A 25594-nucleotide genomic window follows, 5' to 3' on the forward strand; every position below is an offset into this window, starting at 1 on the left:
TTGTATTAGGAAACTTTACCCTTCACACCGACTTAGAGGTGGACAATTCTTGCTTCTTACCGAAGAGTCTTTTAATCTGAACACAAAACATGTAAACACTCCCTTACACACACACACACACACACACACACACACACACGCCTTGCTTTCTCACTACTGGGATTTGAAGTATTAACTGGCGTATTTTCTTCCGCACAAAGCATTGCTGCCTCTTCACACTTTCAGTTCTCCCCCCATTATCATCTCCAAGTGATTTTTTTAGTACTTAGAAAAGTGAAAGGAGAGAAATAAAACCCTTCAAATGATTACTGATATAAATGAACGCACTTGGATTGACTAAAGCTAATCTTTAAATCTCTTGGACTGAATGACGACTTAATATTTAACAAAAGAATCAGGATTAGACGCATAAAACACTGGGAAAGACCAAATGAAACGTTAATAAATATTCTGGTGTAATTTCATTGCCACTCTCATACAAAAGTATCTAGCAGGTAAGAAAATCGTTTATTAAAAAGAAACCTTTTGATAAAAATACAGAACAAAGAACACCTTTTTTGCTTCCCGCTGTTTTTCCGGAGGTTGAAAGCTGACGGGAAACGCTTGATTGCCGAGCCTCGACATTGATTACACATGATTAAAATAGACTCCATGAGGTGTGTATGGATTCAGGCAGTGATGCTGGAAGACGGCAAGCAAACACAATAAAGTCCAGGGTACCTGTATTGTATTTTTTTAATAACATGTTTCAATATTGCAACAGCCATCTGCTTTTCTAACAGGTAAAAATCATGAAAAATTCCAAACCGAAAAGAGAAAAATAAAACAAAAAAGAAAGACTTGATTATTTCAAACAACTTTTCTTCGCTACTCGCCTAATTCAAACAATAAGTCATATTAACACAGTGAGAGGATCTCATTCAACACATTATTATTCAAACAAATTATAAAAATAGATTGCATTTTCAAATACATATTTACAGTATCAAACAGAGATCAGAATGATACACACAATGCAAAGGGGAATCGAGTCTTGTTCGGTAAAGGGCTGTTAAACTACAGTACAGCATGTCTTTGTCCTTTAGATTTTGAAGTGATTATTAATTCGGTTGCGCCACCTTCAGATATGATATGGCTGCAATAATGACGAATATGCATGTCTGTATGTGTGTAACTGTAAAACAGACAGAGTGAAAATGATGCTCCTATTAATTAATTCCAAAACGCTTCAATTGTTTATATCATGAAAATCAACCCAATACAGTGTGAGAAAAAAAATCCAGTCATTTGTTTTGTACTATATGTATTTGCAGTCATGACGTGTGTTACGGTCTTTGTTAATGTGATTTGCACCGACTTGATCAAACTGCGATGTTCTGAATTAGGGTTTCGCTCAATACTGCTTAAACACATCCAGGTCCAACCAAGTCTTGTTCACACGCTCACGTCACACAATAATCTAAATTCAATAACACTAGAACATTCAGAACATTCCTGTTAAAGAACAACCACTTCTGTTGTAGAAAACGGCAACATCAAGTACTACACATGTCCGAGAGAATCGGACAACTGCCATCATGGCGGGAAATTAAAGTCTGTAAGTGTGTGTTTCACATCACATCCACTCGCTCGCTCGCTCGCTCACTCACACAATCACTCATTTACTCGCTTGCTCGCTCACTCACACAATCACTCATTTACTCGCTCGCTCGCTCACTCACACAATCACACACTCACTCCTTCCCTCGCTCCCTCACTTGCTCACTTACACACACACTCACTGACTGAATTGCTCACTCACTTACTGACTCACTCACTCACTCACTCGCTCACAATCACTCACTAAATCAGTCTCACTCACTCACTGAATCGCTCACTCACAATCCCTCGCTCACTCACTGAACCATTCACTCACTCACTGAATCGCTCACTCATTCACTGGATCGCTCAGAATCACTCACTCATTGAACCACTCACTCACAATTGCTCGCTCACAATCACAGAATCACTCACTCACCATCACTCACTTACTGAATCGCTCAATCACTCACTGAATCACTCACTCACACAATCACTCACTGAATCGCTAACAATCACTCACTCACTCACTCACTCACTCACACACACAATCACTCACTTGCTCGCTCACACAATCACTCATTCACTCACTGAATTGCTCAATCACTCACTCACACACTTTCAAAGTGCAGGAAAAATTAAATTACACAAACAACAATCCAAGAGCATTTTGATGAAGCGTCGACTGAACGTCCAGATTCAGCGCTGTGTATTCCATTTTCTAACATAATATTTTTGCATTCAAAAACTGAGCGCCAATAAGCATCTGTAAACAGATAAATAACTCATCTAATAAATATGGTACAAGTTTCTGTAAGTCGTGGATGCTGCAGTGCAAACATTGTCCCTATAGTAGACAGGAGGAGAAAACATTACGAGTACAGATGACCAAAAATAATAATTTAAACTCAACAATAATAATTCGCTTCAGAAATATAGAAGCCCATTTCTGCTGCCTGCTTTGGTAAATCTTAATTATGATATAAAATGTAATGATTATGACATAAAAAGTCAAAATTATGACATACTAAATCAGTTATGGGATTGAAAAGTTGTAATTTATGAGATAAGTGAAGTCGTAATAATGATATAGTCAAAATTATGATTTACTTTTTATGTTAATTTTGTATTGTCAATTTTCTTTTTGTCATAATTTTGACTTAGTATGTCAATTTTGATTCATAACCAACTTTTTAAGTCATAATTTTGATTTTTCATCCCAGAATGACTTAGTATGTCATAATTTCGACTTTTAATGTCATAGTTATGATTTACAAGAGCATGATTTGTTTTCTTCTGTGGTGGAAATGGGCTTCCATACAGAAATGAGTATAAAGTGTGGAGAAAGAAAGCCAAAAGAAAAAAGGAGACCGCAATCAAATCCGGGAAACACAGAAAAAGGGATTTACATATTATTTAAGATTTCTTACACCAGCACTCAACTTATTTCCTGAAGATACAGCGAGATCTTCTCCCGCTCGGAGGAGCGAACGCTCGCGGCCGACATGCTCTCGGTTTTGTCCACTTTATAGGAGGATCAGTGGCTACGAAGCATGAGATCTTTCGCTTGGATAAAGAAAAAAGGCCCTTTGGAGAGTCATAGGAGCTTCTCCAGGACAGTGACGGAGGGTCTCGACCACCGCCGAGTCCTTCTAAAAGGGATGTCATTGATGAGCAGCGGAAGAAAAGCAGGTTATTCTAGAGGAATCATCTTGCTTGTGCCATCGCCCCCTCAGAAAAGAAGCAGTGTTCACCCAAAGAGAATATTAAGGAACGAAAAGAGGAAGATTAGGAAGAGAACTGCCATTTGCAGTGACTTGGTTATCATCACCTCCTGTCTGCTGAATGGCCTGCTGGGTAATTCTGAGAACAGACGTCCGTATGTCAGACCTGCACTCCGCGGCCGTGCATCTGGATAACCTGCGCTCTGAGAGTCTGTATGGCGGACAGGATCTGTTTCTGGTGCTCCAGAGAGGTGATGCCGAGACTCAACACATCCCTGCAGAAACAACAGAGTCTGTCACACACAAACCCAACCAGACAAACGCAGGATTCAGGATTATTTCCACACGGCACTCACTGAACGGTCATGCGAGCCACTGACTCCAGGTAACAGTATCCAGCAGCGGTGAAGTTGTCTTTGTAGCGGCCCATGTCTACAGCCTCCAGCCACTCTCCAACCGAACTGAACGACGGGAAGGAGGGAAGCGTTCGCTCTGCTAGAGATACAGACGAGCCCAGTGTCCTTGAGAGAGAGAGAGAGAGAGAGAGAGAGATGCACTTACAGGAAATGTTTCCGTCACAGCCTTTATATTTATGACCATCAGCAGAGGAAAGCAATCGAATCTGTGAAACGACCTCAAGAAAACGATACTGGTAAATACTGCTGTTTATTATATTTAAACAAGTAATATTTCATAAATTGCTATTATTATTATCAGTGTTATTTCATTTCAATTTTATTTTTATTAATATTTTATTTTTAGTTTTCATGTTAATTTTAGTTGGATTTTTAGTCACTTAGTTTTTTTGTTTATTAAAAATATTGAAATTCAGTTTCATTTATTTTTTACTTCAGTTTTAGTTAGTTTTAGTTTTTGATTGCAGAATAAAGCCAAGACACTGAAAAAATATAATAAAAATAACAATAACAATGATAGCAATAATAATAAAAATGTATTTTCATATTATTATATATTTATAGTATTTCATCTTATTTTTATTATTCATATATTACTAATAACATAGCCAAGCAAAAGGAATAACTGTTTAATGCAAAGCTTAAATGTAAATCTGACTTTTTGACTTTTTGATTAATATTTTTTTTTTATATTATTCTATATTTAAATGATTTCATATGAGCTTATTTTTATTATTCATATATTGTACATAATCATATTTTTTTTTATTTTGCCATGCAAAAGGCATAATAGTTTGACAAAGCTTTTTTTCTCAAAAATCTTTGACATTTTGATATATATATATATATATATAAAAAATATTACTTATTTTGTTTAGAAATATTAAAATGTGAATATTTAAACATCTGTGGTCAAGTAGGTGAACAGCATATCGCTTCAAAATTTATAAATAAAGTTTTGATGATTATCGTTGCATGTTTTACCAGTACGGCGGTTCTGACTGCGCACGATCACATGAGGAAAGGTGAGGGTGTGAAACAGGAAGTGGAGAGACAGGAAGCAGTACCTGCGGCCCAGGCTGGAGGAGCCGATGTTGTCGGGGCTCCTGATGCTCTTGCTGAGAGCGCTGTGGATGTGTGTGAAGCTCGGTCTCTCCGTCCGCTCCTTCTGCCAGCAGTCCAGCATGAGCTGGTGCAGAGACGCGGGGCAGTTGACGGGCGCCGGCAGCCGGAAGCCGTCCTCGATCGCTTTAATTACCTGTAATGAACACAGACACACACACTTCAACACAAAAACACAAACACTGAGCACTGGGAGTACCCAGAAATAGTGCATTTCTACACTTTACAGCATAACACTTCTTTATTTTAAATGTTTGGGTTTTTTTCTGTTTATTGCTGATTTTAAAATAGATTTTCAATCCCAGATTTTCAGTGCAATGTTTTATCTGTACATGGATAAACTTCTCATTGCTGCGTTTTTGAATGAAATGTTCCAGTGAGCTTCCTGTGTACTCTCAAAGCAATCGCCACAATACTGACATTCTGAGAGAAATCAGCAAATTAAATGATTATTTTACTGCAGAATGTGTCCTTGCCTGGCGTCTATGAGCCTCTCTTTATTAGAAATCCTGAATACAATTCAATAAAAGTACTGCTTAAAAGTCATGCACAACTACAACTCAAACATTATTGAAACCAAATGAATAAAATGAAAGGTTCTTGCTTTAAATGCAATAATGCCTTTGGCTTTTCCCAGTAATTAATTTAGCCATAAACATGCAGAAAGAGTCAAGCATTTCACTCTTTGTAATGAAAGATGGCCTCTTTTGTTTAAAACCTTTACATTGTGAGACTCTAATTCATAATGACTTCATAGTTTTAAATGAGTTTTGTCTCGTGTCACTGAAGCTTTGGCCTTCGGGTCATATCAGATTATCACTACAAGACTTTTATTAATAAAATAAAATAAAATAAAATAAAATAAATAAGCAGTAGCTTTTGTTTTGATACTAAGGTTATTTATGCATTTAATTTTTATGATGCTGTTTCTTTATATTTTTAGAGACATTATTACTAGGGTCCAAAAAGTGTGATGTCCTTCAGCCAGGGTTTATTTCAGAGACTAGGAGGATCTTTGCTGCAGCCGTGAAAAGGAGGCCACACGCCGCGCCACTTCTGAGTCGGATTGGTCACGGAGCTGAAGTGGACTTGAAGTCAAAGTGCGCGCGCATGCACACACACACACACACACTTTATCTGGGGTCTTTAAAGGCCCTTCACTTTAGCTACTTTCAAATTTTTATACAAATGCATAACTCTTAACTTCACAGCGAAATCCAATCCAGCCACCAGAGAGAGAGAGAGGGAGAAAAAGAATATACATCACAAACAAACGTAAAAGGATTTTAGGGAGATCTAAAGGAGGAGGAGGAGAAGCAGTCGCCCGAGAGAGAGAGAGAGAGAGAGAGAGAGAGAGAGAGAGAGAGAGAGAAAAGGTTTGGATAAGCAACACCAGAAGAACAGTGCTGCAGAACTGCACAAGTGGTGATGCATCAGAAGAAACACAAAGGGACAGACGTACGTCTTGGTTGCCCATGTCCCAGTACGGTCTCTCTCCGAAGGACATGACTTCCCACATGACGATCCCGAAGCTCCACACATCCGAAGCGGAGCTGTAACGATGGTACTGAATGGCCTCCGGAGCCGTCCACAGCACCAAACTCTTCCCTGCATGCTGGAAGAAAGAAAGTCTTTCAAGTTACGACTTCTAGGCTAATTAATTGGTCATTTAGGGTGTTTTCAGATCTGCTTTGTTCCGAAACAGGGATTAAAATCGTTACAATGTTGCAAATTCTTCTTGGTTTGGTTCACTTTCACAATGCAACATTTCTAAACGGACAAAATGTTGTAGATAAGGTGCTTCATCTTTGCTCCAGGTTACTCCACAAATCATTTTCAGAGGTATTATCAAATCAAACACTGCTGCTTTTCATGCAACATATGTAATGACCCATCATATATTGTGATACAGCCTGATCTGTTGGGTTGGATTGCTTTCTCACCACAAGCGAACCTCGTTTAGGCGATCTCGGACTGATCATTTTGTTGCGGATCCGAGCAGAACTGCTGTGTTCATATATATGTCTAAACAAACCAAACGAAGGAAGAAAACGGACCAGGTTCGGAAAAGAACGCTCCAAACGCTTTAAGTGTGAAAACGCCCTTAGAAGAGGGTTTTATCTGATTTGCAGTACACTAATTACAGAGACGATCTCCACTGAAGCAAGCGGAGGTTAAGTGACTTGCTCAAGTGTTCATGAACCGGCCCAGACCAGTGAGCTACAACTGTGACCGGGATTTTAGGGTGTTTGTGTTGAAACAAACATACTAAAAGTGCAGTAGCGCTGCAACAACTAATCGATAAAACCGATTATAATCAATAATGAAAATAATAATGAATTTGATTATTGATTAGCTGCGTCTGCACACTGAAACCATCATCCAGTCACGTCGCTGTACAGTAGTGAGTAACACATTTCTATGGACAAAATGCATAAGGAAAAAACTCAAATATGTGCGAAACATGTGCTTTATATGAAGCGCTTCAAACACTAAGCGTTTACCGCGGCTCACCCTGTCATGGTTTGACAGACGCGTGTGCTGTTTATTGCTTTTTCCTCAGAGCATAACTTACATTTCATGGTTATATCTGTAAATGTTAGAAAGTCCTGCGAGTGTTTCCATTTTGCATGATCTGACAACAAGTGCAGAAGAACCGGAGTGCAATAATATACATCGATCAGGCATAACATTATGACCACCTTCCTAATATTGTGTTGGTCCCAAAACAGCCCTGACCCGTTGAGGCATGGACTGTGGTATCTGCACCAAGATGTTAGCAGCAGATCCTTTAAGTCCTGTAAGTTGTGAGGTGGAGCCTCCATGGATCGGACTTGTTTGTTCAGCACATCCCACAGATGCTCGATTGGATTGAGATCTGGGGAATTTGGAGGCCAAGTCAACACCTCAAACTCATTGTTGTGCTCCTCAAACCATTCCTGAACCATTTTTGCTTTGTGGCAGGAGCATTATCCTGCTGAAAGAGGCCACAGCCACCAGGGAATACCGTTTCCATGAAAGGGTGTACATGGTCTCAACAATGCTTAGGTAGGTGGTACGTGTCAAAGTAACATCCACATGGATGGCAGGACCCAAGGTTTCCCAGCAGAACATTGCCCAAAGCATCACACCGCCTCCGCCGGCTTGCCTTCTTCCCATAGTGCATCCTGGTGCCATGTGTTCCCCAGGTAAGCGACGCACACGCACCCGGCCATCCACGTGATGTAAAAGAAAACGTGGTTCATCAGGACACCTTCTTCCATTGCTCCGTGGTCCAGTTCTGATGCTCACGTGTCCACTGTTGGCTCTTTCGGCGGTGGACAGGGGTCAGCATGGGCACCCTGACTGGTCTGCAGCCCCATACACAACAAACTGTGATGCACTGTGTATTCTGACACCTTTCTATCACTTCCTACAAGCAATCAGTTGTTTTTGAAATGAAATGAAAAGGAAAGAAATGTTGATCCAGAAACACATCGTACTGCAAACACAGGAAATCGATATCCTGGTGTGAGTGGAAGTATCGTGCCGTACTGTATCCTGACTTCTGCATTCATCTGAATATAACAGAAGCACTGAGGCATTCTTAAAATACACCACATACCCGCAAGAAACCATGTAAAAGTTTGATGAACTAGATAAGAGCTGTGCTTTGACTTTTAGAGAAATGTGCTGACTACCATTGGCTGGTTGAACACATTGGGAGGCGTTTGAGAGTGCAGTGCTGCATTATGATAAAACACTCACTAGTGTGCTGTAGACCGCCTCGATCTTGTCGTCCTGAAGCGGTCTGAAGCCTGACACTTTGCAAACCAGGCTGCTGTTCACCAGGACTTTGTGAGCGGCCAGTCGGCGATGGATAAAACCCATCTCTGTCAGATACTTCATCCCAGACGCCACTCCACTCAGCAGATCCACCAGCTGAAGAACCGTCAGCTGACCTTCGTGTTTCTGAGCAGAGAAGAGAGGGAGGAGTCGGCCGAGAGGGAAAGAAAGGACATTGGAGTAGACAGAAGAGAAAAAGAAATGAAGTAAGGAAAAAAGGGAAAGGAAGTAAAGGACATTTGAGAGGAAATGAAAGGGAAAAAGAAAAGGAATGTTCGGAGAGGGAAGAAAAGGAAAATGGAAAGATAAGAAAAGAACATTGGAAAGGAAATGAACAGGAAAAGAAAGAATGGAAAATGGAAACAGTTCAGAATGCAACACTCAAACATTTATGAGATCTTGGAACAAATAACAAACCTTTCACGTCTTTTGAAGAATTTCACTTCGGCTCATTTGGCTCTTGCTTCTCATTGTTTTCTTTTCATCATCAAACCTCACGTTTTGTAATGTAACTTAAATATTTCATATGTACCATTTACTGTACTATCGCAGCATTTTGCATCTGATGGCTCAGAATATTAAATTCAGCAGAACAAACGGACACAAAAACACATTCCCTTACCCGCAGGAAAGAGTCCAGGGCTCCGTTGGTCATGCTCTCCACCACGATCATCATAGTGTTGCCTGCAGCAAAAACACACACATATAAAGAAGATTGGATCATGTGTTTGTTTAATGCATCAGCGGGAAAGAGGACATGGTGGAGTCGTCTAAGAGGCACGAAAACCACGTTTTCATAAAAGTCTAAGTGTTATGTAAGAGATAACATACAGTCAGCCAGACTATGTAGACAAACAGAATGATAGATAGAACAATGGAACAAAAAATGATAGATAGATAGATAGATAGATAGATAACAATCCCTTTACTAGATAAATAAATTTTGATGACAAACTTTGAAGTTGGCTTGAAAAATCTTGAAGTGTAAATATTTTTGGTTTGAAGGAATTAACACGGTGGTAGCATGATTTAGCAGGATGCTAACACATTGTTAACATGAATTAGCATGAAATAACATGATTTAGCACATTGGTAACATGTTTTAACACGCTGCTAACATGAATCACCATGCTGCTAGCATGTTTTAACACTTTGTTAACATGAATTAGCATGTTGTTAATATGAATTAGTATGTTGCTAACCAGTTTTAGCATGTTGTTAATATGAATTAGTATGTTGCTAGCATGATTTAGCATTTATTTAGCATGTTTTATCATGGAATGAGGACATGGTGGAGTTGTCCAAGCAGCACAAAAAATACATTTTCATAAAACTCTTAGTGTTATGTAAGAAATAGCATATAGTCAACTAGATTATTTCAGATAGATAGATGGGATAGATAGACAGATAGGAAATCACAATACATTTATAAGTAGAGTTTGATGACAAAAAAGTTGGCTTAAAAAAGCTTGAAGTTTGAATGCTTTTGGTTTGAAGAAGTTTGAAGTTTAAAGTAGTTTTAAAGTTTAAATGTTTTGAAGATCACAAGAAAGCAGATTAACTTGTTGTTAGCATGAATTAACATGAATTAGCATGATGCTAGCATGTTTTAACATGAATTAGCATGTTGCTAACATGATTTAACATTTTGCTAGCATTTTTTAACACTGCTAACATGAATTACCATGTTGCTAACATGTTTTAACATGTAGTTAGTATGAATTATGTTGCTAACATGCTTTAACATGATTCTAGTATGAATTAACATGTTGCTAACGTGTTTTAACGCATTGCTAACATGAAGTTAGCATGTTTGCTAGCATGATTTAACATTTGAGCATGTTTTAATATGAATTAGCATGTTTTGCTAACATGATTTAGCATGTTGTTAACATTATTTAGCATGTCGTTAGCATAAATTAGCATGTCACTAGCATGTTTTAGCATGTTGCTACCATGAATTAGCATGTCACTAGCATTATTTAACATGTTGCTAACATGAATTAGCATTTTGCTAGCATGTTTTAGAATTTGTTTAACAAGTTTTATCATGGAAAGAGGGCATGGTAGAGTTATCCAAGAGGCACAAAAAACCCGTTTTCATAAAAGTCTAAAGGGGCTCGCACACCGGACGCGAAGCTCAGCGCTGCGACACGTCTTTAAAATTCGAACGCATTGTTTTCTATTGTTTTCCGAGTCGTAGCTGGGTGCCGCAGACAGGCGCCGAATGTTGCCGCCGGTGTGCGTACACTCATAGAAAACAATGCGTTCGAATTTTAAACACGTGTCGCGGCGCTGAGCTTCGCGTCCGGTGTGCGAGCCCCTTAAGTGTCAGTCAGCCAGACTATGATAGATAGATAGATAGATAGATCTGTCGTGTCTGTATTTCCAGTGAGCGTTCGACAGTGAGTGATAGAAAGCCACCCAAAGAAAGACGAGGGAAGTACGCTCCATTAGGGAGGTGGGCAGCAGTAAATCCCCAGGTGTTTGAGCAAAAGATAGAGCAAGGAAGAGAGGTAGAGAGAGAGAGAGAGAGAGAGAGAGAGAGAGAGATCCCTCAATCACGTACACCGACACCAACAATCTGGAGAATTTAATGACCAGCCCAGTGAACAGGAGGCTGCGTTATCAGTCTGATCAATCTACCGTCTCCAGCTCCATCACACCTCCTGCCTGACCAACCCCAGCCACGAGAACTCCTGCTGGGCTCTGAGCTCTGGGCCCGTCCCACCCGAGCCGCGGAGGTCTGACAGGTGGATGAAGAGGAGGGTGTGAAGCTTTCAGGAGGTAAACGGCAGAAAGAATCGAGAATTGCAGGTGGAGAAGTCAAGGAGAAAGATTAGAGTCATTAAGGGGGCTTGCTGTGATTAGGCCACCAATTATTCCAACGTGAACATCTGCTGTTGTGCTCACTGAACACACACACACACACACACACACACACACACACATTTAGACAGGCTCATTTAATCCCAAAATTTCAACTCGTTCTTCTCTCTAAAATGCCACTGAATAAACAGCCTCTTACACTCTATTTAAAACAACAATTAAAACAAGAATCAATTCAGTTTTGTTGACAAATTACAATATAAATTTAAATAAGGGAACATTTAAATGAGGATCTTCTCTTACTCAGAATTTGATGCTCCAGACACACTCAAAGCTCATCAGAGCATTTATGAAAACTATATGCCAAAACTGGTGAGTAATTATGCAAAACACTACTGTTCAAAAGTTTGGGCAAGACGTTTTTATGAAAGAAATTAATATTTTCATTCATCAAGGACACAATGAATGAATTAAAAGTGACAGTAAAGACATTTATAATGTTACAAAAGATTCTATTTCAAATAAATGCTGTTCTTTTGAACTTCCTATTCATCAAAAATCCTGAAAAAAAAAGGTTTCCACAAAAATATGAAGCTGTTTTCAACATTGCTAATAATCAGAAATGTTTCTTGATCATCAAATCATCATATCAGAATGATTTCTGAAGGATCATGTGACACTGAAGACTGGAGTAATGATGCTGAAAATTCAGCTTTGATCACAGGAATAAACACAGAAAACTATTAAAGCTTGTTTCCGCTACTGAATAAAAAATAAAAAAGGTAATTGCGACTTTTTATCTCACAATTCTGACTTCTTTTCTCAGAATTGCGAGATATAAACTCACAATTGTGAGAAATAAAGTCAAAATTGCAGGTCATAAACTCACAATTGCATGATATAAACTCGCAATTCTGAAAAAAAAAGAAGAATCCTGAGTTAAAAAGTCACAATTACCTTTTTTTATTTTTTACTCAGTGGCAGAAACAAGCTTCCATGGCAAAACTGCTATTTTACATTGTAATAATATTTCACAATATTACTGTTTTTACGGTATTTATGATCAAATAAATGGCGCGTAGGTGAGCAGAAGAGACTTTCAAAACCTCTGCTTTTTATTGCAAGACAGACTTCAGAGATAAAAAATAAAATGCTAAATTACAGAATGTCTTTAAAATTGACTAAAAACATCTTTTGTTGACAAAAGAGTGAAGAATATACATATTGGAGGGTTTAATAGACTTTTGTCAAATATGCACTAATATGAAGACTGTAATTCCCACTTCTGCTGTTGCTTTAGCGTTTATGCTGTTCGGAGTCATATTAATACATGTTTTGTACTGTTTAATACAGTATTGTGTTGCCACTTGATTTTCAATGTAAATTCTGGGTCCTGAAGCAAAGCTCGTTGAGAGCCACTTCTCTAACACACAATCTCTTCATGCTCTTCTATCATTTTCTGCATGTAGAATCAATGTTCATAATTCCTTCAGCACTAATGCACAGAGTCCCAGACTAATATCAGTTCTTTAATTCAGCAAATCTGCTCGAGGTCTTCCCTCTCTCCAAAACACCTTCATCATTCCTCATCCCTCTCGGCAAGAACACGGCAAATCCATCTAGCGGTTATATCTCCAGGAGCATCACATCGATCAATCTAAAGACGGATCTGTTCCCCGAGCCGAGTTTCCCTCCCGTTTCATTCAGGCTGGATTCTCCTCGTCCTGTCCTTCCTGGAGGTGATAACATCTACAGCTCCTCATTGTCTTTGATCTTTTACCTCTGACGCTCATCCATCCTACAAGTATCGACCCTTTGCTCCCTTTCTGTTCCGGCACTTTTGAGGACCGGCCCATTTATTCAGGATTCCACTATCCAATAAACCGCCCAATCAATGGTTTATCATTCTCTTTTCCATTACTGCGGCTCATCCCTCCTTTATTCTTTTTCAACGGAAGGACACACCATCTATTCTGCCCCCTGAATCTCTTTCAGGTGAGGGCCATCAAATCCCTAACTCTCCTGGTTCTTTGTCTTTCCCTATCCTGTGAGGACTCGTCCCGCTTTCATTTTCTACTGAGGGACGTTCCATACATTTCTCTTTTCAATCTCTTTGTCTTTACTGACCTCTGGTGATGACTCCCTCCAGACGCACAATGTTGGCGTGATCGAACTGTCCCAGAATTCCCGCCTCGCTGAGGAAGGAGCGCCTCTGTTTCTCCGAGCAGCCCGAGCGAAGGGTCTTTATGGCCACGGGCAGCTCGCGTTTGCTGGGCAGCTTCAGGCAGCCGCGGCACACCTCGCCGAAGTCTCCTGCGGGACACAAGTGTGCACTCGATGTCTCAGAGTAACGTTCAAGGGCTCTTACTCACAAAGTGCCAAATTCTGACATCATTTACAGTACAGTATACTTAGTGCACTGGAGAAAAAACTGGTGCACTAAAATGCAAAAATTGGTACATTTCACAAACGGTTACAAAGAAACAGCAAATAAAGTTGAAATAAATGTGCGATTTTGAAGTAAACAGTATTTTCTTGTAAAACAGATTCCAATAATCTTAGTTTTATTCACAATTTCGATTTTTACTAAATAGACTATGGAAGCTTGTTTCTGCCACTGAATAAAACAATTTAAAACATAATTGCGACTTTTTATCTAGAATTGTGAGATATAAACAATTGCGAGAAAAAAAGTCGCAATAACCTTTTTTATTTTTTATTCATTGGTGGAAACAAGCTTCCATAACAGACAGATTTATCTATCCACAAATTTATTTATTTAAATTCTCTAAATTTCCTACAAGTCACATGAGAGTTGCATAAATGCAATAAAATAAAAACCAAACAAAAATAGAAAAATACAGCAGTTCAAAATTACATACGACTTTTTACATTTACATATGATAAAAAGTCTAAAAGTTTTTCTGGTACACTGCAAAAAGTCTTGCTCAGTATTTCTGTCTTGTTTCCCAGGACAAATATCTAAATATTCTTAAATCAATTAAGATACATTTACTAAAGAAGTGAAATGACTGAAGATATGAACTTCATTCAAAGGAAAAACAAGTTTATTTTTCTGACTCCACTGACAGATATTTCTTCTTGTTTTAAGCACAAACTCACTTCATTTTGATCATTTTTTCAATAATCGAGACTTAATATCTTCAGTCATTCTGTTTCTTTAGTAAATGTATCTTGATTTATGAATGTTTAGATATTTGTGCTGGAAAACAAGACAGAAATACTGAGGAAGAACATCATTTTTTGCAATGTTACTAAATAAAAATGTGCTCCACTTGCATTAAAAGCAGGTCAGTCCAGAACGACATGTTTAATAGACAGAGGAATCTCGCAGAACATAAATAATAAGTCAGCAGAAATGCATGGAAGAGTCTTGAGAGTATCTATCTTGTTTTGCTGGGGATTTGAGGATGGATTGATGGGTAAAGTGTGGTTCAGTACCTGTATGGATGATTCTCTCGATCTTGATGCTGGAGACGTCCAGCTCTTTTGCAAAGGCATGAACCGCCTGGAGCAGATCTTCACACGTCTCTGGGTCAATGTACGTCCTTCTGGTTGGGATTTTAACTGAAATTTTAAAAGAAAGTTCTAATTAGTGCTGCTTGTTAAATCAAGGATCTCTATTATTATTGATGAAATGGGTGAAAAACTCCCACAGACACAAACTGAGCCGTACTTACACTCTAAAAAATGTTGGGTTAAAAATCGCTGGGTTTCTCCATTTTCAACCCAGCTTTGGTTGTTTTTAACCCAGCATGCTTTAGAGTGTAATATCAGAACGTCATATGCTCTGTTCACACTGTTATTCTGCAAGTGATGAAATCTGAGAGAAGCTGTCAGTGTGATGGAAAAAACCGGAGATTTCCTCTGCTTACGTCCATCACGACATCTCAAAAGAGAACATAAGCAGAAAGAGGCATTCTAGGCATTCATGCATATACTGTGTCTAAATGCACTGGTGCGTTAACTCATCGGTGAACATCACACAGAGGTGTGTTTGACTTGGACCAGCGACTAACCAACATTCACAACCAAATAGCAATGACCTGGCAACAGCATCATGACAATGAGTTTGTATGGACAATCACCACTTACATTTTCTATAGAAAATAATCTAGTTATACACTAGTATAGTGTATACAGTACAGTATACTTAGTATATAGTGCATAGTTCTCCTCTTCTCTAGCTTGCTTCCTAATCTAGTTGTCAAATAAACCTGGCATTGTATATTATGAATACTGTTGGCTGCTTGATGAATTGCTTTTTCCTCTCTTATAAGTCACTTTGGATAAATGCATAAATGCAAATATAGTACTGAATAATCACTAGATAGATAGATTTATTTACTAATTTATTTAAAAACTTTCATTTTTTGTTAATATGCAGTATTCTACTGTATCCTTGCACGCCGTGAAGCTTCATCCACTCACAAGAGCAGTGCGGCGGTCGGACTCTGAAATGTGCTTACAAATCAACATCGACCCGGAGCGAAGCAGGATCTCATAACAGCTTATTGATCTCAACCTCACATACATACACACATACTTAAGAACACAATTACAAAGCAAATTAAAGGTGCTCCATCCCATCATGAGAGCGCGGCTCCGGATCGAACGCAGGAATGAGGTTTTTCTAGCACTAGCATTCACACGTGCGGCTGTTATTACAGTGATTTAGAGGTCCAGTTCAGTGCACTTACTTCTGTACTTTCTGTCTGGGTTTGTTTTTGTCAAAATAACTGATTCAGCCACAGAAGATTTCACACACACACCAAAGTAACAGGGGAAAAACTTTCATATAGATATTCTTGATATTATCTCATAATTTGGCAGCGGGTTTATTAGGCTGCTGTCACTTTAAGACCTGATGCACGGATCCAATATACTGTTACACATGCGTTTATGTTCACTTAAGACATAATTGACTGTGTTTACGTGAGCGCTCTCCAAGACCGGCATTTTGGCATTATTTTGTGTGTATTTGACTGTTTAAGCGCAATAAGCAGCGAAAAAGAACTCAATTTAGTACTGAGAGGCGGCTTTATGTGCGAGAGCTTTGGGTGTGAAGTTTTCCATCAAAAATATCAACATTCTTAAATCAAATACATTTACTGGAGATGAAAAATAAAGTGAGTTTGTGCTTAAAGCAAGAGCAAACATCTGTCAGTGGAGTCAGAAAAATCAACTTGTTTTCACTTTGAATGAATATTATTTTTCTCCAGTAAATCTTGATTTAAGAATGTTTAGATATTTGTACTGAAAACAAAACCAAAATACTGAGGAAGTACACACACACACACACACACGCACACACACTTGTTTATTATTTTTACCTTTGACGATAATCCTCAAAGGAATGCTTGGTCAGATTTGAACAGTTGTGTCCCAAACGTACAGCTAAGTAAATCTCCACACTCTAACGAGCTCAAACCCTGTATATGCATGTGAGTTTGCATAATCTACAGCATTAAATCCACAGTCGGCGGTTCTACACTCACAAACAAAGTGGGTCTCAGTGTTTCATAATGACAGCTAAAGCTCTGATCCTGCCATTGTTTCTGGGTCATCCAAAAATACGCATATAAAACAAACAGAACGCGTGCAGGACGAGAAGAGCGCGTGCTTATAGAAGATAGATGAAGAACAAATCGGTAAAACACACCAGAGAGACGGGTCACCAGAACCAAACCAGAGCGAGAGAACATCTGACAGGATTTCATTTGTGAAATATGAAGAAAATTATTCCGTACGAGACTGTGTGACAGAGCTTTGTGCTCAAAATCTGAATTCATACTCTTTATATTTGCACTCCTCCCTTTATTTACAATGAATAGGTTTGAAATGTCGTTTTGTTGCTGGATCTGAAGGATCCTTGAATTCTTCACTGAACTGTGAACATTTGGTCTCATTTTTTTGGTTTCAATAAATTCAATTAATATTTATTACATATAAACGAACGTGTGTCCGTTCCATGCATCCTTATGGAAATCTTCCTGCTGTATACAGTGTGTGTCCATCCTGGCTTAATGGATATGTGCATGTTAAATATTATAGATTACAGTATACAGCTGAATGAAAACATGAAGTTAATCAGCCTGCATTCATGTACTGGATAGATGTACTGTAAGACTGACCTGGAACAAGTAAAGTGTGTTCATTGTTTCAGACTTAATGCCTCAGCTGCTCCACACACACACACACACACACACACACACACACACACACAGGAATATTAATGCATGTGGAACATAACACTAACATCTGGCTAGAGTTTGAGGGAAAACAGCAGAGAAAGAGAGATAACTGCATCACCAACACTGTACAGCTGTTTTTCTTTTATTAATTAATTTGATTTTTGGGCTTTTTGCCACTTTAATCAAATAAAGACAGTCAAGAGGAGACAAGACACTACTGGAAAACGAGAGGAAATGAGATCGGAACATGACGAAAGCCGGATTCGAATCTGTCTATATATAAGAACACTGACATCACATCTGTCTGAATCATGCATTATAACACCAGGGCTTCAATATACAGATGATTTGCACAAAAACACACACACACACACACACACACAATCCATCCACAACACTTCCACTTCAGAGAAGAGAGTCTCAGTCAACTGACGATAAGAAAAACTATTGCAAAAGTAACTTAAAGTCACCATGAAATCAAAATGGACATTTCTTATTTTTTATGGAATATTGCAGTGTTTATTCTAAATGATTTATCGGTGCACATCATTATTGTGTTAAATTCATGTTCCTGGTAATCTTGAATCAGAATATCTTCTCCTCCCTCTTGCAGCATCTCTTCTTCTCTGATGATGAGGGCGGGGCAACCTGTCACTCACATGAGATCCACCAATAGCAAACCACAACCATCCAATCAATTCCCCACGGACAAAATCAAGCCCCGCCCTACATTTGTTCTTGTTTGAGAAGCCATTTCACTTGGATATACGGCACAATAGGGAAGAAACAAGTGCAACTTCTCTTTCGTGACAACTTTAACACGTTTTTGTCCATTAAAAGTAGCAGTACATGTACTGAAACACATTACTTTTGCAAAACTGAATGCAGCAGTAATATGACATCTCTCTTCGTTCAGAGGCTGTCACGCCCTTCTCTTCATCACAGAGGGCGTCTGAACATGCTAATGGACTCCAGCATTAGGCTGGCTGATGTAAAGGCACGTACACGGACTTAGACGTTAATGCAGTGCCACTTTAATCTCTCTCTATCACTGATCACTCTATTTTCCACTCTGTTTTTCCCTCTTCTCTCAGTCTGTGACGAGCTGTATTCATTAACACCTTCAAAAATAAAGCAACAGTCCAGTTGATTAGAGGAATGAACGCAGACGTATGTGATACTCACACTGGAAGTACAGCTCCTCGTCTCCCTCCTGACTGGCTTTACTGTAACCGCACTGTCTGTGAGGAGAAAACAGAGACGAGAAACAAACGGTCATTAAAAATAACGCGTAAAACAACTCGTGTTGTTTACAGTTTCAGATACCGGCTGTAAGGAAATTATAAAACAGCACTTAAAATGACAACTCGTGTCTGAACTGCCATCTATGATAACAATAAAAAAATTGCATATTATTATTCATCAATTACTTTAAAGAATTAGTTCATACAATAATGAACAATCTGTCATTATATCTGAACAATTTTAAATGTGCTGGACTGGAACTTTTAAGATTTGGTCGTTAAAAACACCATAAAAGTGGCCCGTATAACTCTATACGGCTATATTTCTGTCTTTTGAAGACTTATGATAGGTTTGTGTGAGAAACAGACCAAATTAAAACCTTAATTTGCAGATAATCGTCCATTCCAGTGAGCAGATCAGTTCATTTCAGAAAAACGAATCATTCAGACCGGTTTTAAAAATCAACCAGATGATTCACTGCTGCGTCTCTTATGAATGCACTACATTTACATTGAATAATGACTTAAAATTTTGGTCTGTTCCTCACATGAAGCTCTCATATTGCATTGGAAGACAAAACAAGAGTCATTTGGATCATTTTTATGGTGCTTTTTTGTCGTTTTGAGACTGAGAAGAGTGGCACAAAAGCCACAATAAAGTGACAAACAAAATGAGAAAACTTTAATTTAAAACTAAATCTGTTTGTGATTCCTCTGAGGAGAAACACAGCATCACTGTTCAGTTAACATCCTTCTTTTAGAAGCACGTTTGAGGTTTTATCTCAGGTTTGTAGTTCACGGTGTAAATGCAGAGATTTCCTGGTGAAACTGATCTGACGGTCGTAGCACGAGCGTGAGAAGAATCAGGCCGCCGCAGGATCTGAAGGCATTTGGACAATTTTACATTGTGGATTAGTGTGACATGGAGACACTGGAGAAAGACATGCACCGCGGGAGGGATTAGAGAATAGACACACACACACACACACACACACAGCAGGGGTGGAAAAGCACTCAAAGGGAGACACTGACAAGGTTTTGGAGACTTCAGGTTATTTGCTAAAGCATGAGCCGGTGTTTGAGAAGAAAGAGACACACACCGAACAGACCTTCAACTGTGTGTATGTGTGACTGTGTGTGTGTGTGTGTGACTGTGTGTGTGACTGTGTGTGTGTGTGTGTGTGTGTGTGTGTGTGTGTGTGTGTGTGTGTGTGTGTGTGTGTGTGTGTGTGTGTGTGTGTGCGCGTGTGTGGAGCGCAGGCATCTGATTAGAGCATTCATCATTTACTCTAAAAAGGTGTTGGATAGAGAACGAAACATGCAGATCGAAGAGACGACACACAGACTGCTGGGATTTGAGCTCTCTGACCATGTTTACAACGACATCTGCTGGATGGCACTTAAAGGGATAGTTCACCCAAAAATGAAAATTACACTATGATTTACTCACCCTGAATCCATCCTAGGTGTATATGACTATCTTCTTTCAGATGAACACAATCGGAGATATATTTAAAAATATCCTGACTCTTCCAAGCATCCATCCATCCTAAAAATAATCCATACGACTCCATGGGGTTAATAAAGGCCTTCTGAAGCAAAGTGATGGGTTTTTGTAAGAAAAATATCCATATTTAAAACTTTATTAACTATAATAACTAGCTTTCGGCAGACGGCTGTACGCATTAATTTATTTGCAGCGGAAGAGTGACCTCTGACCTGAAGCTAGTTATTTTAATAAAGTTTTAAATATGGATATTTTTCTTACAAAAATGCATCGCTTCTCTTCAGAAGGTCTTTATTAACCCCCTGGAGCCGTATGGATTATTTTTATGATGTACGGATACACTTTTCTGGGCTTCAAAATCTCGGCCCCCATTCACTCCCATTGGATATTTTTAAATATATCTCTGATTGTGTTCATCTGAAAGATGATAGTCATATACACCTAGGATGGCTTGAGGGTGAGTAAATCATGGGGTCATTTCCATTTTTGGGTGAACTATCCCTTTAATACAGGTGTAAACGGGCTTCTAAATGATGCTGCAACACCAATGTCACAGTTTGATTGAATAAAAACATGTCATCAAATACTGTGTGATCAAATGTCCGATCGGATTAAATGGAAAAGCCTCATATATAAAGTCCTGGACATCACAGAACATCCCTGTTTTACCTGAAATCAATATACAGTGAGACAGATCATGTTGTAATCAACTAAACAAATGCTCATAACGCCACATTTATATTAAAGCTTAAAGTGTTTTTGTACTCTGTCAACACTGACTCTGAATCACAAAATTCCACTTAAGATCCAATCAGAAATGCTCATGCAATCTGTGACGAGAGACGGATGATAATATCAGCTGTGACAGACGGGACAAGCGAGAGGAGGGAGGAGGAACGCAGGCATGCCTGTACCTGGGAGACAGCTGCGTGGAGGGAGGAGGAGGAGGAGGAAGAGTAGAGAAGGAGGTAGAGAGCAGCACCACGCGAGTAGGAGCTACATTGGAGGGTCTGGAGAAGCCACTAAAGGAAGAGAGGGAGGAAGGCCTCACTATTGTGTCATCACAGGAAGTGACAACAGCACTTCCTGTCATGCCACCTAACGTCTAACCTACTTAAAAGGAATAAAATGAACATTCTATCATCATTTATTCAACTTCACGGCATTCAAAACTGACATGAGGTCGAGTAAACAATGACAAAATGTTCATTTTCACGTGAAACGTTTGATAAGAAAAATACAAGGAGCAAAATAGAGAGAATTTTCCTTTTCTTTTATAACTTAATATGAGAGTCTGAGAGATTACGATGGTCTGCATCCAGAGACGAGGAGAGGAAGAGGAAGAGGAAGAGGAAGAGGAAGAAGAGTGAAGGTGAGAGGAAGGTGAAGGTGTGTGTGGATAAAAACACCCGGCAAAGTAATCAGATCCGAGACGCGGATATACAGGAAAATCTTTATATGCAAACTTAAAATAAATCTAAAATTACAGGAATAGTTGCAACTGATTGAACTGTCAAGACAAAATTGGATTGAAAATATAACCAATAATGAAAAAAAATTCAAAAAACGAAACTTGGATAACATGAAAACAGCATCATTATCCAATTTTGTGTATATACACTTGCCAAATAAGTATTAAATAAGTATTATTGATAATAAAATAGGACACAGAATTCAAGGCTTTTTGGGACAAAATGGATCAATAAAAACAGATCGTGTTTTGAACAGAGAGAAACGTGAGAGAACTGCTGGTGTTTAAAGATTCGGATGTGCAAAATCTGTGTTTGTGTATAAACTAGAGCTATCAAACAAATCAATTACATCAGATGTCAATTCTTAATCGAATAAACCAGCATTAAATCACATAATTAAGATGAAGATAACATTGCTGCGGCTTTATAAGTCAATCTACTGTGTTTTTCCACACAGACTGACATCTTTGGCCGTTTCATGGAGTTTCGCTTTCTTTCAACGTCTCGTACAGTTTCTGATAACGTACAACTACAGACGTGTGCCACAATTCACTGACGCGTCCGACATTTTCTGTTTGTCCAATACAATTTCACAGCTGATGTATGCCTGCGTCTCTAATAAGGCTTTCTCACACACACCGTACATCAATATGAAGCGCTTTATTAGAGACCAGCCGATAAATCTGTGTGTGTTAGACGACACGTGTTGATGTGTGAGCTGATGATGAAGTTTGTGGCTGCATATGAAAGGGATTGTGTGTGTGTGTGTGTGTGTGTGTGTGTGATTGACAGAGGCTCCGTTGTGTGCGGTTGAGAATGAATGAGAAGCATTTCACAGCGGCTCAATATAATCCATTCTCATCAGACTGATTAATGGAGACTACAGGAGCGTGTGCTTTCTGTCCGCCGCAGCTGCACAGAGATCCATCCTGGAGTCACACCTGTGCTCTGCTGAGCGAAACATCACCATTCACAAACCCTTATGAGTCCTGTGTCACATCGAGTTCTGTTTGTGAAATGATTTTGCTTTCAGCTGCCTATATGACTGCAGGACGCTCCGCTTTATTAACACATTTTACCATGTTTGAACTGCAAAATGTAGTAAAAAAAAATGACTCCAAAAAATTTGATTTATAGAAAAAAAATCATAGCTTTGCAAGAATAAAGTCATAATGTTTTGAGAATAATCTCACATACTATAAGGCCTTTATGAAAAATGAAGTCAAAGATTAGAGAATGAAGTGGTACAATGACATTAAAGTTCTTAATGAGAGGAAAGCAGTTCTATTTTGAAAAGCCAGTCATATTACTATATTACAGTAGTATTTATTATATATATTATATTTTGAAAATGAAGTCAAAATAAAGTCATCATGAGATAAAATCAATTGCGACAATGAAATCATTAAGAGAATAAAATAGTCATTTTATGAGAAAAAAGTCAAAACGATGAAAAAAATCATATTACAAGATTGAAGTAATATTTGAAAATTGTCAAAATTACAATAAAGTCATTATGAGATGAAAGTATTAGTATTTTGAAAATCCAACTATGACAAAAAAGTTTGAAATGAACTAATTAAAATGTTAAAAAATTCATTATAACATGAAAATAGTAATATTTTGAAAAAAGGCAAAATTACAATAAAATTATTATGAGGTGAAAGTAGCAATATTTTGAAAAGTCTATTATGATTATAGAATTGTAACATAAGAATAAAATAGTGATAATTTGTAAATAGTCAAAAGTCCTTGTGAGATGAAAGTAGTAATATTTTGAAAAGCCAATTATGACAGTCATATTACAATATTAAAGTAGTATTTATTATATATTTTTTATTATATATTTATATATTTTCAAAAAAAGTCCAAATAACAAAGTCATCATGAGATGAAATCTTTTGCGACAATGAAGTCATAAAGAGAATAAAGCAATAATTGTGTGAGAAAAAAGTCAAAACAATGACAATAAAGTCATATTATTACAATAAAGTAGTAATATTTTAGTTAAAAATTCAATAATAAAAGTAACTGCTTTACAAGACTGAACTCATATTAATTATGTCCATCTTCTAAAACAGGAGAACCAATATCCTAATCCTGTCACACGTCGCTTGGCATAAACTTTCATTTTAACATGGATGTAAAACATTGCCATGAAGGATAATTGAATCAGGACATTTCACACGTCTCTCCTGCCGAGGAAGGACTTGATGACCTTGTGAAAACATACGCGAGTGCAGACGTTCTTCACGTACTGCATACATGCATTCATTCATTCGTTCGTGTGTATGTGGGACGGGTTTGTGGCATACTGCATGTCATGAGATCTGTACAAATAACACTAGAGGAGCAGAAGGCACGTCTTTCTTCATATGTCTCCACCTGGACTCCCTGCTGGGAGACGCAGCCTGTACAAACACACGTGACGCACGTACATGTCTCACATTCATGGAGAAATTGGATTGAGCGATTGCGCTGCCCGTCAAACGAGCTAACGACGGCATTGTGCTTCTCCGAGAGAGCGACGAGGATCCTGTGGGATGACGGATGAGTGTATGTGAGAGATGGACTCCTCCAAATCTGTTTTGATTCATTCTGATGGATGATTTCGCAGACCACGGAAGGAGAAAAAGGCTTTGTGACCGTCAGGACGGCGTTAGGAGAAAATGAATGCGTGAATGTTTCCTACTTCAGTTAAAGGGACAGTTCATCCAAAAACTAAACCGTGCTTGATCTGAACATGCAAAGAATGATTTACACCAGATAATGACTGACAACCTGATCACAGATCAACACACACATGTACATATGCATTTTTGTCTTGTTTTCCAGCACAAATATCTAAACATTCTTAAAACAGGATTTACTGGTGAAGAAAAATGACTGAAAAAATAATGAAAATGAAGTGAGCTTGTGTTAAAACAAGAACAAATATCTGTCAGTGGAGTCAGAGAAATAAACTTCATTCAAAGGGGAAAAAACATGATTATTCCTCTGATTCCACTGACAGATATTTGTTCTTGTTTTAAGCACAAACTCACTTCATTTTCAAGATAATTTTTTCCAGTTAACAAGACTTCAGTCATTTTGCTTCTCCTGTAAATGTATCTTGATTTAAGAATGTTAATCTCTTTAATGTTGTGAAAATGTTATATTGTTTAGGTGGATGTTTTAAACAAGCCCTTATGGGTTTTTAGCTTCTGCCTACTGAAATGTATATAAATTGTATTTTCTTTTAATTTTGTTGTATTCATTTTTAAACTGCAAAATAAAAAAATTCCCCCTCCAAAAAAAAAGGAGGGTTAAAGGCCCGTTCACACATAGGACAATAACTATAATGGTAACGATATAGTTCTAAAAACAATATCGTTGGAATCGCTTTGAGAAGGATTTTTTCCCGCTGATGAATGATAAAACATCACATCCAATCGGAATCCATCCTGCTAGAGCTCAAGCATTTAAAGAGACAGACGACAAAACTTATAATACGCACTTACAATAAACAGAACGATATCGCCCGCTGGTGTGGATGCTGATATAGTTATAGTTATCGTTATTGTTGTAGTTTTCATTATAGTTATTGTTATAGTTTTTGTTGCAGTTATTGTTATCATTATCGTTATATTTATCGTTATGGTTTTCGTTACAGTTATCGTTAT

The 25594-nt window shown here is 38.3% G+C and overlaps 1 protein-coding gene across 2 annotated transcripts in view; it reads right to left on the minus strand.

Annotated features, from left to right (window-relative positions):
- Positions 1-717: 717 nt before the first annotated feature.
- LOC127500986 (ephrin type-A receptor 7-like) overlaps positions 718-25594 on the minus strand; it is a 116775-nt gene continuing 91898 nt past the window's right edge. Inside the window, exons 9-18 of one of the 2 annotated variants that reach the window (XM_051872656.1) lie at positions 21375-21482; positions 18895-18950; positions 14957-15082; positions 13622-13807; positions 9288-9349; positions 8588-8791; positions 6303-6455; positions 4786-4976; positions 3659-3823; positions 718-3577 (exon numbers count right to left, since the gene is read on the minus strand). In XM_051872656.1, the coding sequence (XP_051728616.1) occupies positions 3463-3577; positions 3659-3823; positions 4786-4976; positions 6303-6455; positions 8588-8791; positions 9288-9349; positions 13622-13807; positions 14957-15082; positions 18895-18950; positions 21375-21482 (1366 nt within the window). In that variant the 3' untranslated portion in view covers positions 718-3462. The remainder of the gene's footprint in view (positions 3578-3658; positions 3824-4785; positions 4977-6302; positions 6456-8587; positions 8792-9287; positions 9350-13621; positions 13808-14956; positions 15083-18894; positions 18951-21374; positions 21483-25594) is intronic. The other variant, XM_051872657.1, reaches the window with a different exon arrangement.

Source organism: Ctenopharyngodon idella, chromosome 19 (genome assembly GCF_019924925.1).
Source record: "Ctenopharyngodon idella isolate HZGC_01 chromosome 19, HZGC01, whole genome shotgun sequence".
NCBI classification, from domain to species: domain Eukaryota; kingdom Metazoa; phylum Chordata; class Actinopteri; order Cypriniformes; family Xenocyprididae; genus Ctenopharyngodon; species Ctenopharyngodon idella.